Source organism: Salvelinus namaycush, chromosome 40 (assembly GCF_016432855.1).
Source record: "Salvelinus namaycush isolate Seneca chromosome 40, SaNama_1.0, whole genome shotgun sequence".
Taxonomy (NCBI): Eukaryota; Metazoa; Chordata; class Actinopteri; order Salmoniformes; family Salmonidae; genus Salvelinus; species Salvelinus namaycush.
This window is the reverse complement of record NC_052346.1, coordinates 16,026,858-16,042,603: the sequence shown is the minus strand read 5'-3', so window position 1 is coordinate 16,042,603 and position 15,746 is coordinate 16,026,858. Positions and strand designations below refer to the sequence as shown.

At 42.6% G+C, this 15,746-nt stretch overlaps 2 protein-coding genes across 2 annotated transcripts; both read right to left on the bottom strand.

Moving 5' to 3' along the window:
• Window positions 1-2,673: 2,673 nt before the first annotated feature.
• LOC120033776 (zinc finger and SCAN domain-containing protein 21-like) lies at window positions 2,674-8,741 on the bottom strand. The gene is made up of 2 exons (XM_038980232.1): window positions 8,436-8,741; window positions 2,674-3,685 (listed from the first exon to the last, which is right to left on the bottom strand). The coding sequence occupies exons 1-2, from the start codon at window positions 8,626-8,628 to the stop codon at window positions 3,087-3,089; spliced, it is 792 nt and encodes a 263-aa protein (XP_038836160.1). The 5' UTR covers window positions 8,629-8,741; the 3' UTR covers window positions 2,674-3,086.
• A 2,121-nt stretch (window positions 8,742-10,862) lies between these two features.
• Window positions 10,863-15,355, bottom strand: LOC120033772 (zinc finger and SCAN domain-containing protein 12-like). Its single transcript, XM_038980228.1, has 2 exons — window positions 15,081-15,355; window positions 10,863-12,830 (listed from the first exon to the last, which is right to left on the bottom strand). The coding sequence occupies exons 1-2, from the start codon at window positions 15,271-15,273 to the stop codon at window positions 11,965-11,967; spliced, it is 1,059 nt and encodes a 352-aa protein (XP_038836156.1). The 5' UTR covers window positions 15,274-15,355; the 3' UTR covers window positions 10,863-11,964.
• Between the last annotated feature and the right edge of the window lie 391 nt (window positions 15,356-15,746).

Genomic DNA, 15,746 nt, shown 5'->3' with positions numbered 1-15,746 from the left:
CTCATATCCCTACCAAGCACAGGCAGGAAGCAAGGATTGTTTATGACACCAAAGACAAGATGCACAAAGTAAGATTTCTACATAACTACATAATGTATACCGGAGATGTCTGATGACTATTTATTTCAAATGTAATGTGTGTACACTACCGGTCAAAAGTTTTAGAACACCTACTCATTCAAGGATTTTTCTTTATTTTTACTATTTTCTACCTTGTGGAATAATAGTGAAGACATCAAAACCGCAAAATAACACATATGGAATTATGTAGTAACCAAAAAAGTATTAAACAAATCAAAATATATTTTATATTTGAGATTCTTCAAATAGCCACCCTTTGCCTTGATTACAGCTTTGCGCACTCTTGGCAAACTTTCAAACTAAAGGACAATTCTTGGCAGCGAAAGAACACATTTGAATAAATGTCGATTTTGACACTCTTATGTAGGTGTCTTAATAACCAGCCATAAAATAACGCAATATGTCACAACAGGTATAAATATATGGGTCATGGCAGGGTTATGACGATATTATGGACAGGTTATGACAAGTTATGTCAGCTGTTATGACATATTTGTGACATGAATATGACCGTGTCATAACATGTTATGATGCTAGGTGTCAAGTAAAGTGTTAACAAAAAAACTGATGTAGGCTAATTAAATGGTTCTGGAGCTGGGGCACAGACTGAGCCGTGACAGTTTGAACCAAACCCATGGCGCAATATTTAGAATTTTGTCGACAGACTAGAATACATCGAAGAACGGGTTCAGAAAAAAGGGATATGGATTTAAAAAAATAGTATTTAGATGGCTTTCTTTCATTTACCCCTATTTTCTGAACCGTTTCTGAACTCGTTCTCTCAATGTATTCTAGTCTGTCGACAAAATTCTAATTGAAGGTACACTGTATTTAAAGGGATCACGGCTTAAGATAAATTACCTGAAAACCTTGCTGAATTAAAACTCAATGAGAACATCTGTTGGCCATCGGTTTTCAGCGGTTGAATTACATTTGTTCAGCGCACACAGAAGAATCACGCCTGCAAAGCCCATTACGCACGTTCATATGATAAGTCTGAATACCAACTACTGAGAAGTGGGTAAAAAAGGCATAATTTCCTAAATCGTAATCGGATCCAAAGCGTCTGAGTGGGAGTGCTGATCTAGTTTTGCCTTGTCAATTATAATGAATGAACAGGGGCAATCTGATCCTAGATTAGCACTCATTTGAGATGCTTTATATCAATTATAATGAATGGGAAGGGGCGAACTGATCCTAGATCGGCCCTTATCTCAGACGCTTTATGAAAACGGTCCAGGATAGGGTTGGGGGTAAGAGGCAGGAAATAGAGCTGATAGAGGATGTATTAAACCTGCCTAGTATGAACCAGCACAGAAATCATGTTCAACAGAGGAAAATAGTGTTTCACTATGACATCCATTGAAAAAACTACTTTATTAAAAGAAATGATTTGCTGCATTATTAACTGTCAACACAGATGTGATAGGCTACTTCAATATTCTAACATCAGTACAGATAGAAGATAGTGGCCCAAATATCCTGTATGTCATTGTTAAACAATTGAATTAGAACTCCTATTGTTTAGAAATCCAAATGTGTGCTCTGTGCTAGACACAGCAGTGAGGGCTTCCTTTTTCTTTATTTGTAGACAATTCATTAATTTTTAAAAAATTCTTTACACAAAACAACCAACGCATTAAAAACAAAAACACAAATACAGAGACATTTTTCCTCAAATCAGGGCTTCCTGAAGCCAGCAGTGTCCTCCACCTTTTCCACATTTTGTTACATTGCAGCCTTATTCTAAAATGTATTAAATCTACACACAATACCCCATAATGACAAAGCGAAAACAGTTTAGAAAATGTTTGCAAATGTATTAAAAATAAAAAACAGATACCGTATTTACATAAGTATTCAGACCCTTTGCTATGAGACTGGGAATTGATCTCAGGTGCATCCTGTTTCCATTGATCATCCTTGATGTTTCTACAACTTCTACAATTCAATTGATTGTACTTGATTTGGAAAGGCACACCCCTGTCTATATTAGGTTCAGCAGTTGACAGTGCATGTCAAAGCAAAAACCAAGCTATGAGGTTGAAGGAATTGTCCGTAGAGCTCTGAGACAGGATTGTGTCGATGCAAAGATCTGGGAAAGGGTACCAAATTCTGCTCCATTGAAGGTCCTCAACAGCACAGTAGCCTCCAGCATTCTTAAATTGAAGAAGTTTGGAACCACCAAGACTCTTCCTAGAGCTGGCCGCCCGGCCAAACTGAGCAATCTGGGGAGGAGGGCCTTAGTCAGGGAGGTGACCAAGAACCTGATGGTCACTCTGTGGAGATGGGAGAACCTTCCAGAAGGACAACCATCTCTGCAGCACTCCACCAATCAGGCTTTTATGGTAGAATGGCCAGACGGAAGCCACTCCTCAGCGAAAGGCACATGGCAGCCCACTTGGAGTTTGCCAAAAGGCACCTAAAAGACTCTCAGACCATGACAAACAAGATTCTCTGGTCTGATGAAACCAAGATTGAAATCTTTGACCTGAATGCCAAGTGTCATATCTGGAGGACACCTGGCACCATCCCTTCGGTGAAGCATGGTGGTGGCAGCATCATGCTGTGTGGATGTTTTTCAGTGGCAGGGACTGGGAGACTAGTCAGGATCGAGGCAAAGCTGAAAGGAAAAAGTCAAGGGGTCTGAATACTTTCTGAATGCACTGTAGGTCTCTGAAAGTGAGAGCTAGTTTCAGCTAAGAAATCTAATACTGACTGATGATTTTCACAACTCAATTTGTTTTGTCGTCAAGTGCCAGAAAACAGAACATAACATTAATTTACAATTTGGATGTGAGAAGAAATCCACAATGATACAAAGTATCATTTGTTGTTTTCACTTTCACCTCAGGCTGAAGCTTTTGCTGTGCTCACTGCAGTAATATAATGTATACCCTTTAATGTGAGTGCTCATATGTGATGTATGGCTGTTTATAACCAAAGCTTTTGACACATTATTTGCACTGGTAAGATTTCTCCCGTGTGAACACACTGATGAAGTCTTAAGTAGCTTTCCATTGATAGGGATTCTCTCCTGTATGTATCCTTGTATGGCTGGTCAAGTTGCTCTTATGGTTAAACCTTTTACCACATTGTTTGCACTGATAGGGATTCTCTCCTGTGTGTGTCCTTGTGTGGATGGTCAAGTTGCTCTTCTGGTTAAACCTTTTGCCACATTGTTTGCACAGAAAAGGTTTCTCTCCTGTGTGTATCTTTAAATGCAAGGTCAAGTTTCCCTTACGTGTAAAGCTTTTGCCACATTGTTTACACCAATATGGTTTTTCCAGTGTAGCAGAGCAGTCTGGATGAACTGAAATTGGCTGATCACTGGTTGGTTCTGGTACTCTGTAGCCCTCTACATCAGGTTCTGTTTTGATCTCTTCAGCTATGATGATAGGTAGAGAGCTCCTCTCTCCATCATCCACAGTTTGGTTTTGGTAAAGATGTGAGGGCTGAGGTGAGTCCTCCTGACTGAGTCTGAGCTCCTGTTGTTCCTCTTTAATCTGTGTGGGTTCTGGGTCATCCTGCCCCAGACTGGGGCTCCACTCCTGCTCACAGTTCTGCTGCTTAGGGGGAACAGAGGGAGTGAATAGCTGGAAGCCTGGAGGGAAAAAAATATATTCAATCAATATTGACTTATCTTAATACAAAATCTGTACTTTTACTTGGAAGGCCTGTCTGTGCAAAAAAAACAAGATGATTTGTTGTCTTGTCTACACTGATGGGAAACATGAACATGAGCTCCCTGAATTCCCTGTAAGGGTGAAGGAGGCCGAGATTTCCAGGATAAGAGCTGTCCAGTGTCTCTTATGCCGAGGCAGCCAAAAGAATGAAAGAAAGTGCTAGTGGGTCAGTTGCCATGGTGGATACACTGTAGTCTAGTCCCGTGGGTGCCGTTCGCCAGGTGCAGGGTCCAGATACCCTCGTCGTGAAAAAGGTGGACTTTGACATTTATCGCTATGGTTATAAACTGCACTGCCGGAGTGGATAAGAACTCAAGATTGATCGATATCATATCTGCAGCTGAACACCTCTTGGGATTGAAGGATGTCATGGACGAGGGGCTACACAGAGTACTGGCTGGAGCAGTTTCGTCCTGTCAGGTCCCCAGTAGGGTTCTGAGTGCATTTTGGATGACTGACGCTGTCTGCCCTAAAATCCCACTTTAGAAGAAGATTGGTAGCATATCTAAAAGGCCCAATTAAATGAGAGATGCGCATGGTAATTTGTTGTATATAGGCTATGGCTACTTCGGGAATATGAACCCAGCATGCCCAGAAAAGGTGAAGAATTTATTCTACAATGGTTATGAAAAGTTGTGTATAAATCCAATATTGTCTACTGAAGAAATTTGAAATGACAGTATTCAGACGTAAACGATAGAAGTAACCTACAGCTTAATAACCTGCGCTCCAGATCAGATGGCATACTGCAAAATACTGCAAGTACTTCAAATACTGTAGCTTATCTATTGACTGCTGTGAAGTGGGTCCAATTAAACTAGAGATGGAACGAATGGTATCACTGTTGTAGGCCTATAGGCTACCTCGTGAGTATGAAACCATTGCAAAAAGGAGAGGAATTTATTATGCAATGAAATAAATAATAGCCTAGGAAATATACCTATTTCTAATTGTTTTAAAATGCAAAGATAAACAAATTAGACTTTCTCTCCTCACTAATGGCAAATTATTGCATCTTGATATTAACCCGTTTGTTATGAATAAGCCGTCCATCAGCCCCTTTTGCACAAAATACTAATCTACTTGCAATGCAATACTTCAACCACTAGAAACTGTGCGTGTGCATGGTCTAAAGTTTGCGGGAATGTGAGCACATTTTCACATCAACTTCAGTTTTTATAAATTCCAACTTTTATGTGGAAACTGGTGCACACGTTTTGGGGTACATTTTGCACGTACCCACGGTTTATAAATGAGGCCCCAGATCCAGCTGCTTTCGCAATGGTGACTATGAAAGAGGCATAGGATCTGACCGAATCTTACAGACAAAAGGTTATGAAACACAACAATTGCAAATTGCTGTGGACCTGTAAACAGATCGTTTGAATTGAATAGGGCCTGTTTTGCGTTGACTTTTTCTCAAACCTATGGTGCACTGCCCACAAATTCTAAAACAGTGTCTACTTAGAGTGGTAGCCATTTACGCAGTCACTTCATCCCTGCACACATGTACAAATTACCTCGACTAACCTGTACCCCTGGACATTGACTCGGTACCGGTACCCCCTGTATATAGCCTCGTTATTGTTATTTTATTGTGTTACTTTTTATTATTCTTTTACTTTAGTTTATTTGGGAAATATGTTCTTAACTCTTCTTAAACTGCACTGTTGGTTAAGGGCTTGTAAGTAAGCATTTCACGGTAAGGTCTACACTTGTTGTATTCGGTGTTTGTGACAAATAAAGTTTGATTTGATTTAATACACACTTCAATGCATAAGATAAACTGTATGTTCAGCTGATATCACATTGGTGACTATGAGACAGCCATAGGATCTGACTGAATATTACTGATTCTCCCCACACACAGTAACTGGAGTAAATTTGGGATGATATGAGAAGCTCAAATTTGAGTTTTTCCAAAATCTGTAGAAAAACAACTTTGTTTGAGGTCTGTGCTAGGTTTTAAAGCGCCTGTGGCAGTTCATCTGCCTGGGTTGCGTTCAGTACATAACAACTTAAAATTATGTTCAATTGAACGGATAAGGTTGGGTTGTGGGTTCAAAGAACGTACAAGACAAACCGTTCCGCAACATAGCAAACTTTCAAGCAAACTGAACACACCCCTGGTCGCAAGGCGGTATTACCTGATACATATGTGTAAACATGAGGGGATTCGATGCATGCTCCTGGTGTACCGGGTTAGCGTTGACTGCATTTGTTTTGGAACCGGGCTGCCTCCCGGGCGTGACCCAGGTGCCCCGTTCTGACCGATGAATAAAGCCTACATTGTAGAATAATAGTGAAGACATCAAAACTATGAAATAACACATATGGAATCATGTAGTAACCAAAAAAGTGTTAAACAAATCAAAATATATTTTAGATTCTTCAAAGTAGCCACCCTTTGCCTTGATGACAGCTTTGCACACTCTTGGCATTCTCTCAACCAGCTTCACCTGGAATGCTTTTCCAACAGTCTTGAAGGAGTTCCCACATATGCTGAACACTTGTTGGCTGCTTTTCCTCCACTCTGTGGTACAACTCATTCCAAACCATCTCAACTGGGTTGAGGTCGGTTGATTGTGGAGGCCAGGGCATCTGATGCAGCACTCCATCACTCTCCTTCTTGCTCAAATAGCCCTTACACAGCCTGGAGGTGTGTTGCATCATTGTCCTGTTGAAAAACAAATGATAGTCCCACGAAGCACAAACCAGATGGGATGGCATATCGCTGTGGTAGCCATGCTGGTTGCCTTGAATTCTAAATAAGTCACCGACAGGGTCACCAGCAAAGTACCCCACACCATCACACCTCTTCCATGCTTCACGGTGGGAATCACATATGCAGAGATCATCCACCTTTAGTAGTGGTTTCTTTGCAGCAATTTGATCATGAAGGCCTGATTCACGCAGTCTCCTCTGAGCAGTTGGTGATGATATGTGTCTGTTACTTGAACTCTGTGAAGCATTTATTTTGGCTGGTAGCTGTAATGAACTTATCCTCTGCAGCAGAGGTAACTCTGGGTCTTCCTTTCCTGTGGCAGTCCTCATGCTAGCCAGTTTCATCATAACGCTTGATGGTTTTTGCGACTGCACTTAAAAAAGAAAAATTGTTTTACCCTCTTTTTCTCCCCAATTTTGTCGTATCCAATTGTTAGTAGTTACTGTCTTGTCTCATCGCTACAACTCCCGTACGGGCTCGGGGGGAGACGAAGGTCGAGAGCCATGCGTCCTCCGAAACACAACCCAACCAAGCCGCACTGCTTGGTTGGGTTGCACAGCGCGCATCCAACCCGGAAGCCAGCCGCACCAATGTGTCAGAGGTAACACCGTACACCTAGCGACCTGGTCAGCGTGCACCGCTCCCGGCCCTCCACAGGAGTCACTAGTGCGCGATGAGACAAGGATATCCCTACCGGCCAAACCCTCCCTAACCCGGACAACGCTAGGCCAATTGTGCGTCGCCCCATGAACCTCCTGGTCGCGGCCGGCTGCGACAGAGTCTGGGGTCGAACCCAGAGTCTCTGGTGGCACAGCTGCGATGCAGTGCCTTAGACCACTGCACCACCCGGGAGACCCCTTCGACTGCACTTTAAGAAACTTTCAAAGTTGTGACATTTTCCACATTTACTGACCTTCATGTCTTAAAGTAATGATGGACTGTCGTTTGTCATTGCTTATTTGCGCTGTTCTTGCCATAATATGGACTTGGTCTTTTACCAAATAGGGTTATCTTCTGTATACACCCCTACCTTGTCACAACACAACCGATTGTCTCAAACGCATTAAGAAGGAAGTAAATTCCACAAATTAACAATGCACACCTGTTAATTGAAATGCATTTCAGGTGACTACCTCATGAAGCTGGTTGAGAGAATGCCAAGAGTGTGCAAAGCTGTCATAAAGGCAAAGGGAGGCTACTTTGAATCATGTCAAATATATCTTGATTTGTTTAACACTTTTTTGGTTACTACATGATTCCATATGTATTATTTCATAGTTTTGATGTCTTTACTATTATTCTACAATGTAGAAAATAGTAAAAAATAAAGAAAAACCCTTGAATGCGTAGGTGTCTCCAAACTTTTGACTGGTACTTTATATTTTATGGAGAAGAGATGTTGAATGTTCCTGAATGATGCACCATGCTCCATTTCTGACAATATTACCGAGCAGCGCAGATTACCATTCAATTTGAGTAGCCCGGGCTAGCGGTTCAACGCGGGCAGGTTAATCGAATCCCCTCAGTCTGAAATCGCAAAAAGTCGTCCATCCCCATATGGTAACTGCCCTCTGGCCACCATAATCAAAACTTTTTCAACTATTCGTTCCGTTTCCGTTAAATTCAACGTTGCACCTCTTTCTGTCTACACTACAGCACGTGATTCAATGAAGCAACGTTGGCAAACCAGGGGTGTATTCCTTAAGCCGATTCTGTTGCAAAACGCTTCTTAGACGGAAGCAAACGGAACGAAACGGGAAGGGATCTACCTGAATTTGTTTAATAGAAATTCTCATTTTGCATCTTTTGCACTAATGATTACTCCCCTGAGTTGCGGTCAGGGTGAGAATTGCACAACGTGCCACAAAAATTGTCTAGTATCATTATTCTACAAGTAAAATATTGTAATATTGTTATAACTCGAACGTTAACTCGCTACAGACCTGTTCTGTATAACTGTATCTCTGATTTGATAATCATGTCCATCTCACGCCGTAGACGCTCGTTCTCCTCTGCTGAACGGAATATTTCTTCCCGATACTCTGCTATAGTCTTCTCTACCGCCCCGAATATCTCCACAGCAGCCGCGGATAAACGCTCGGTGACGAATACATTCAGCAACTGTAGTTTGGACATATTGGCGAGTGCAATGAAAGTCTATCTGTTGTTTTATCAAATAAATGTTGAAACGTCTTTCTGCTTCAGCCTAGCGGGTTTACGCTACCTAGTAGATACCTTTGCAAACAACAATGTCACGTGTTGTGTTTTCTATTCATCAACCGCGGACGGTGTAAGACTGCATTACATTAGCGCCACCTGATGTCTTGGAGCACGTCAAACCACGTCCGGAGTCCGTCAATGAACTGGGTCAAGTTTGAGCTGGATTTGCCCTCCAGGCAAGCAATAGAGCATGTCGTCTATACGGAGAACAGTGTGTGCTCTGTTGTAGACAGCCGTGAGGACTTCCTGAAGCTAACAGCGTCCTGGAGGGTAGGTCCCTGAGTCAGAGCTAGATTCAGTTTACAGATCTGATAGACTAATGCTTTTCCCTCTCCACAAATTACACAATTTGTTCTGTTATCAATTGCCAGAAAACATAATATAAAACGTATTCACAAGTTGGATGTGTCAAGAAATTCACAATGACAAAGTATGAATTTATTGTTTTAACTTCAGATTCACTTCAGGTTAAGCTTTAATGTAACCCCTTTTGTGAGTGATTATATAAGACTTCAAGTTTCCTTTCAAACTAAAGTATTTGCCACATTATTTGCACTGGTAAGAGATCTCCCATGTGAACACGCTGATGACATCTTAGATACACTATATATACATGAGTATGTGGACACCCCTTCAAATTAGTGGATTTGGCTGTTTCAGCCACACCCATTGCTGACAATTGTATAAAATCGAGCACAAAGCCATGCAATCTCCATAGACACACATTGGCAGTAGAATGACCTTACTGAAGAGCTCATAGGATTCCACCTTTCCAACAAATTTCTGCCCTGCTAGAGCTGCCCTGGTCTATTGAAAGTGCTGTTATTGTGAAGTGGAAACATATAGGAGCAACAAAGACTCAGCCGCCAAGTGGTAGGCCACACAAGCTCACAGAACGGGACCGCTGAAACGCGTAACGCATACAAATAGTCTGTCCACGGTTGCAACACTCACTACCGAGTTCCAAACTGCCTCTGGAGCTTCATGAAATGGGTTTCCATGGCCGAGCAGTCGCACACAAGCCTATGATCACCATGCGCAATGCCAAGCTTCCGCTGCAGTGGTGTAAAGCTCACCGCCATTAGAGTTTGGACCAGTGGAAACGCATTCTCTGGAGTGATGAATCACGCTTCACCATCTGGAAGTCTTAAGGACAAATCTGGGTTTGGAGGATGCCAGGAGAACGCTGCCTGCCCCAATGTATAGTGCCAACTGTAAAGTTCAGTGGAGGAATAATGGTCTGGGGCTGTTATTCATGGTTCGGGCTAGGCCCCTTAGTTCCAGTGAAGGGAAATCTTAACACTGCAGCATACAATGACTTTCTAGACGATTCTGTGCTTCCAAATTTGTGGCAACAGTTTGGAGAAGGCCCTTTCCTGTTTCAGCATGACAATGCCCCCGTGCACAAAGCGAGGTCCATACATAAATGGTTTGTGGAGATCGGTGTGGAAGAACTTGACTGGCCTGCACAGAGCCCTGACATCAACCCCATCGAACACCTTTGAGATGAATTGGAACGCTGACTTTGAGCCAGGCCTAATCGCCCAACATCAGTGCCCGACCACACTAATCCTCGTGGCTGAATGGAAGCAAGTCCCCACGGCAATGTTCCAACATCTAGTGGAAAACCTTCCTAGAAGAGTTGAGGCTTTTATAACAGCAAGGGGGAACCAATTCCAAATTAATGCCCATGATTTTGGAATGAGATGTTCGACGAGCATGTGTCCACATACTTTTGGTCATGTAGTGTACTTTAACGCGACGTAACTTTTCCTGCATACAGGACAGCTACTATATATGGTCTCTCCCTTGTATGAACTCTCATATGCAATGTCAATTCTATCTTCTGGTTGAAGGCTTTCCCACAGTCTTTGCATTGACATGGTCTCTCCCGTATGTGTATCTCTGAATGGATGGTCAAGTGTCCCTTACATGTGAAGCTGTTGCCACATTGTTTACACTGACAGACGTTTTTGTGAGAAGACCGATGTCACATGGTCTGACAAACACCGCTCTAGCTCTGCCACCGTTTACCACAAATGCGGAAGTGCAACATAGGCGGATTGAGAAGCATCCGATGCAAAAAAAAAAAACATCTCTAGCTTAAACTGACAGATTTTTATTATTGTTACTTAGATTGTCAATGGACTCTAGGGGGTTACACTGGAAAGGTAGTTTGTTTCCTGGATTATGTCAAAACAAATGTGATCGGCTACATCAATATTCTAACATGCAGCTGTCAGTACAGATGTGATAGTGGCCCAAATGTCTCGTATGTCATTGTTAAACAATTGAACAAGAACTCCTGTTGTTTAGAAAGATGAGATTAGAAAAAGGTTTTGGTCCATTAAGTTTGCACAGAATGGAAAAGTGTCTTTGGCGCTCTGGCTTACATTAAATGGATGAAAACATACACATTACATGAAGTATTTACATGTTGTTCATCTTATTTAGAATTGTCACTGCGGAGGGGATTTATCCAGCCATTCTTCCGGGCGAGTGGCACCTTTCATCTCCGACCAGACAGCATTTGGAAGGATACATGCAGTGGGCGGGCGTGGTCGTTGAAGACCTGGAGTGCTTTCCTTGTAATGTTCTGTGTATACAGTTCTTGCAGTTGTGGCTGTTTTGCTGCTGATTATTTTGCTGACCTGATTGACAACTTTTGCCAGTTTACTCCTGTCCCTGAACGAGAGGTTCCCAATTCCCATACCAGGTGGAGATGAAGGTGAGAACACTCTCGATCAGGGATCTTTATACCATGGTCAGTGTGTGTTTGCTTGCATTATTCCGCATCTTACCACCAAGGCATAGTTCTTTAGTCTTGGTGAAATGGACGTCAATGAAGCTATTGTCAAAACATGTCACGAGGTCATCAATTAACTGGGAGAAACTTGAGCTGGATTTGCCATCCAGGCAAGCAACCAGAGCCATGTCGTCCGCATACAGGTATTTGATGAAGGTGAGGTCATTGTTTTTGCATACAGTTGTTATTTGTGTATACGGAGAACAGGAGTGTATGCTCTGCTAGATACAGCGGTGAGGACTTCCTGAAGCCAGCAGTGTCCTGGAGGGTAGGTCCCTGAAACTGAGCGCTAGATTCAGTTTACCAAACTGATACTGACTGGTGATTTCCCCTCAACACACATTACTCAGTTTGTTCTGTTGTTAATTGCCAGAAAACAGAACATAATTATTCAGAAGTTGGACGTATTAAGAAATTCACAATGACAAAGTATTAATTTGTTGTTTTCATTTCAGGCTATTATTACACTCAGTGTAGTAATATAATTTATGCCCTTTAGTATGAGTGCTCATATGTGATGTTAGACGATGTTTATAACTAAAGTATTTGTCACATTCTTTGCACTGGTAAGGTTTCTCCCCTGTGTGAACACGCTGATGACGTCTTAAATAGCTTAATGCGATGTAACCTTTCCTGCATACAGGACAGCTATATGGTCTCTCTCCTGTATGAGCTCTCATATGCAATGTCAGTTCTATCTTCTGGTTGAAGGCTTTGCCACAGTCTTTGCACTGATATGGTCTCTCCCCTGTATGTATCCTTGAATGGACTTTCAAGCTTCCCTTCTGGCTAAACCTTTTGCCACATTGTTTGCACTGATATGGATTCTCTCCTGTGTGTACCCTTGTATGTCTGTCCAAGTCACCTTTCTGGTTAAACCATTTGTCACATTGTTTGCACAGATAAGATTTCTCTCCTGTGTGTGTTCTTGAATGGATGGTCAAGTGTCCCTTACGTGTAAAGCTTTTGCCACATTGTCTACACTGATATAGTTTCTCCACTGCAGCAGAGCAGTCTGGATGAACTGAGAGGGGCTGATCACTGGTTGGTTCTGGTACTCTGTAGCCCTCTACATCAGGTTCTGTTTTGATCTCTTCAGTTATGATGATAGGTAGAATACCCCTCTCTCCGTCATCCACAGTTTGGTTTTGGTAAAGATGTGAGGGCTGAGGTGGGTCTTCCTGACTGAGTCTGAGCTCCTGTTGTTCTTTAATCTGTGTGGGTTCTGGGTCCTCCTGCCCCAGACTGGGGTTCCACTCCTGCTCACAGTAATGATTTTCAGGGGGAACGGCGGGAGTGAGTAGCTGGAAGTCTGGAGGGGAAAAAATATATTCAATCAATATAGATTTATCTTATTGCTACAACAGTAAATCATTTGATGACATTCACTGCTATAAACCTTTCTCCAATATAACCGCATAGTTTACACAGACCCACCGCGAACCTTTGACAAATACATCTCTGTGTAAAAAGGTGTCCCATGGTCTGTTTTTGTCAACGAGCTCAATGTATTCCAAACACGGGTGGTAACCAGATGATCCCAATAATTCACGTAGTAAACGTTGGTACAGTACAGTGCATTCGGAAAGTATTTAGACCCCTTGACTTTTTCCACATTGTTACGTTACAGCCTTATTCTAAGATGGATTCAATTGTTTTTTCCCGCTCATCAATCTACACAAAATACCCCATAATGAAAAAAAAAAGGAAATATCACATTTACATAATTATTCAGACCCTTTACTCAGTACTTTGTTGAGGTGCTTTTGGCAGCGAATACAGCCTTGAGTCTTGTTGGGTATGAAGCTAGAAGCTTGGCACAGCTGTATTTGGGGAGTTTCTCCCATTCTTCTCTGCATACCCTCTCATGATCTGTCAGGTTGGATGGGGAGCGTCGCTGCACAGCTATTCTCAGGTCTCTCCAGAGATGTTCAAATCGGGTTCAAGTCCGGGCTCTGGCCGGACCACTCAAGGACATTCAGAGACTTGTCTCAAAGCCACTCCTGCGTTGACTTGGCTGTGTGCTTAGTGTCATTATCCTGTTGGAAGGTGAATCTTTGCCCCAGTCTGAGGTCCTGAGCGGTCTGGAGCAAGGATCTCTCTGTACTTTGCTCCGTTCATCTTCCCCTCAATCCTGACTAGTCTTCCTGTCGCTGAAAAAACATCCCCACAGTATGATGCTGCCACCATGCTTCACCGTAGGGATGGTGCCAGGTTTCCTCCAGATGTAATGCTTGGCATTCAGACCAAAGAGAATCCTTTAGGTGCCTTTAGGCAAACTCCAAGTGGGCTGTCATGTGCCTTTTACTGAGGAGTGGCAACCGTCTGGCCACTCTACCATAAAGGCCTGATTGGCGGAGCGCTGCAGAGAATAGTTGTCCTTCTGGAAGGTGTTCCCATTTCCACAGAGGAACTCTGGAGCTCTGTCAGAGTGACCATCGGGTTCTTGGTCACCTCCCTGACCAAGGCCCTTCTCCCCCGATTGCTCAGTTTAGCCAGGTGGCCAGCTCTAGGAAGAGACTTGGTGGTTCCAAACATCTTCCATTTAAGAATGATGGAGGCCACTGTGTTCTAGGGGACCTTCAAATGCTGCAGAAATGTTTTGGTACCCTTCCCCAGATCTGTGCTCTACGGACAATTCTTTCAACCTCATGGCTTGGTTTTTGCTTGGACATCCACTGTCAACTGTGGGACCTTATGTAGACAGGTGTGTGCCTTTCCAAATCATGTCCAATCAATTGAATTTACCACAGGTGTACTCCAATCAAGTTGTAGAAACATCTCAAGGATGATCAATGGAAACAGGATGCACCTGAGCTGAATTTCGAGTCTAATACCAAAGGGTCTGTATACTTCTGTAAATAAGTAAATGTAAAATGTATAACCTGTTTTCGCTGTGTCATTATGGGCTATTGTGTGTATATTTGAGGGTAAAATAAAATTGTATCCATTTTAGAATAAGGCTGTAATGTAACAAAATGTGGAAGGGGTTTGAATAGATTCCCGAATGCATTGTATATTCTATTTACTAGTCAAAGATATTTAACTTAAGTCAAAGACGAAATTAACTGCAACACACTGGTCTCAAATATATTAGCATTACTAGGCTACACTGAACCATGGCGGACCCAATGTATGGCTCTTTTTCATATTAAAATGTGTTCCAGTGCAACATACATAGTTTTCAACCACTGGTACGTGGCTCTTTGAAATAAGCATTTGTAACGCAGTATTCCAACGGATCGAGTTTTTAATTCGTTACGTTAGCTGATTGGCAGGTCACGGTGAAATCTAGAATGATGACCAATAATACAAGTTATTTCTCCCTTGCCCATGGAAATAAATGCGGTCGTTGACAGCTAGCCAGCATAAACTAGTCTCACCAGGACGACTGACTGAACCGAATCCATTTGTCTCCACTCGACATACGTCCTCAATTTGGGCACAAGGCATGTCCGTATAGCTTATCCCCTTCGGCATAACACAACGTGCCACATGCATCTAGTCTATTAACTAGTCTACATGTCAAATATCATTACAACAACTGCATTACGCTACAAACCTGCTCTGTGTAACGTTATTTCTGGTTTGTTAGCCATGTCCAACAGCCTCCGTAGACGCTCATTCGCCTCTGCTGAACGGCAGATTTCTTCCTGATACTCTGCTATAATCTTCTCCACGACCACGAATATCTCCACAGCAGCTGCTGACAAACGCTCGGTGACGAACACATTCAACAACTGTAGTTTAGACATATTGGCGATGGTTATGAAAGTCTAGCTGTTCGTTTTATTAAAGAAATGTTGGTTGAAACCTCTCTCTCTGATTCTGCGTACCGGCTGATAGCGACCTTTGTTGTCGTTTCACTAAAGTTGGTCGGTGAAAAAAAGACTGCATTACAATAGCGCCACCTGCCGTATTGGAGCATTTCATGGAAAACCATTGTTGTCAGTCAGTATATTCCAAAATATTTTATGTTAAGGTACGAGATCTTTGGGCCACATTACCTGGACCAAGTTTGCCCTAAGTTTCAATATGGGTCCCAACCAGACAAAACACCACTTTTTTTTCATGCCTTTGCCTTGTCCTTTAGTACCTTCTAATTAATCAAGGGCTGATTGCTCACCAGCTGTACACGTCCCATAAAGCTGCCAGAAGGGCAGCACACAGGAGAGACTGGTGGAGGAAAGGACTCCCGTATAGTTGGGGACAGTACCAGAGGTAACAG

Coding starts and splice junctions, on each gene's coding strand:
- LOC120033776 (XM_038980232.1), bottom strand. CDS start 8,628: ATGTCCAAACTACAGTTGCTGAATGTATTCGTCACCGAGCGTTTATCC. Junction 3,686..8,435: donor GATACAGTTATACAGAACAG/GTCTGTAGCGAG, acceptor TTTTCCCTCCAG/GCTTCCAGCTATTCACTCCC.
- LOC120033772 (XM_038980228.1), bottom strand. CDS start 15,273: ATGTCTAAACTACAGTTGTTGAATGTGTTCGTCACCGAGCGTTTGTCA. Junction 12,831..15,080: donor AATAACGTTACACAGAGCAG/GTTTGTAGCGTA, acceptor TTTCCCCTCCAG/ACTTCCAGCTACTCACTCCC.